The 939-nt window shown below is 46.2% G+C and overlaps 1 protein-coding gene across 1 annotated transcript in view; it reads left to right on the plus strand.

Moving 5' to 3' along the window:
- Window positions 1-484: 484 nt before the first annotated feature.
- trabd2a (TraB domain containing 2A) overlaps window positions 485-939 on the plus strand; it is a 36,182-nt gene continuing 35,727 nt past the window's right edge. The window contains exon 1 of the mRNA XM_026243966.1: window positions 485-939. This exon is cut by the window's right edge and continues 1 nt beyond it. Within this exon, the coding sequence (XP_026099751.1) occupies window positions 812-939 (128 nt within the window). The 5' untranslated portion in view covers window positions 485-811.

Consider the following 939-nt stretch of genomic DNA (forward strand, 5'->3'; position numbering starts at 1 on the left):
ATAAATGATCTCTCCATTGATGTCGTGTTTGTTAGGAGGACAATATTTGTCTGAGATACGACTATTTAAAAATCTGGAATCTGAGGGAGCAAAAAAAATCTAAATATTGAGAAAATCATCTTTAAAGTTGTTCAGATGAAGTTCTTAGCAATGTATATTACTAATCAAAAAAGTTTAAATATATTTATGGTAGGGAATTTACTAAATATCTTCATGGAACATGATCCTAATAATGTTTTTTTTTTGACACAAAATAAATATCGATTATTTTGACCCATACAGTGTGTGTGTGTGTGTGTGTGTGGAGTCGCTGTGTGTCGCTGCTCCTGCAGGAGTTCTTCGGGGCTCCGAGACACTCATATTTACCCAGAGAGAGAGGGTCTGCTGGGGGGAGGTGACGCCCCCTCCGACACACACACACACACACACACACACACACTCTCTCTCTCTCTCTCTCTCTCTCTCTCTCTCTCTCTCACACACACACACACACACACGCACGCACGCACGCACGCGCGCGCTCAGAACTTGTTGCGCCGCGGAGGAACAGAAGCGACTCGTTCGGAGAGTCCGAGGAGAAACTCAAAGAGCAGATCCGCTAAACTCCAGACTGAAGCGATCCTCGACGGTTTGAGATCAGGATGTGTGTGAAGTGAGCTCTGCTCGTGTGGAGCTGGAGTTTCTCTGACGAGCATCATCATGTCTGGCTCAGTCCAGCTCTGCTTCTCTCGGACTGATCTCTCTCTCGTGGGAAGTTCTGATCGTCAGTGAAGAAGAGTCGAGTTTGGTGGAGATTCTGCAGAAGACTGAGATGATGATGATGATGATGGTGGTGGTGGTGGTGGTTAGTTGGGGAGCTTTTCTCCAGACCTGCTTGATAATGATGGTGAGAGCAAACCAGCAGAACCCCAGAGAGACCAGCTGCGACCTCAACACTAA

Source organism: Carassius auratus, chromosome 5 (genome assembly GCF_003368295.1).
Source record: "Carassius auratus strain Wakin chromosome 5, ASM336829v1, whole genome shotgun sequence".
In the NCBI taxonomy this organism is placed as follows: Eukaryota; Metazoa; Chordata; class Actinopteri; order Cypriniformes; family Cyprinidae; genus Carassius; species Carassius auratus.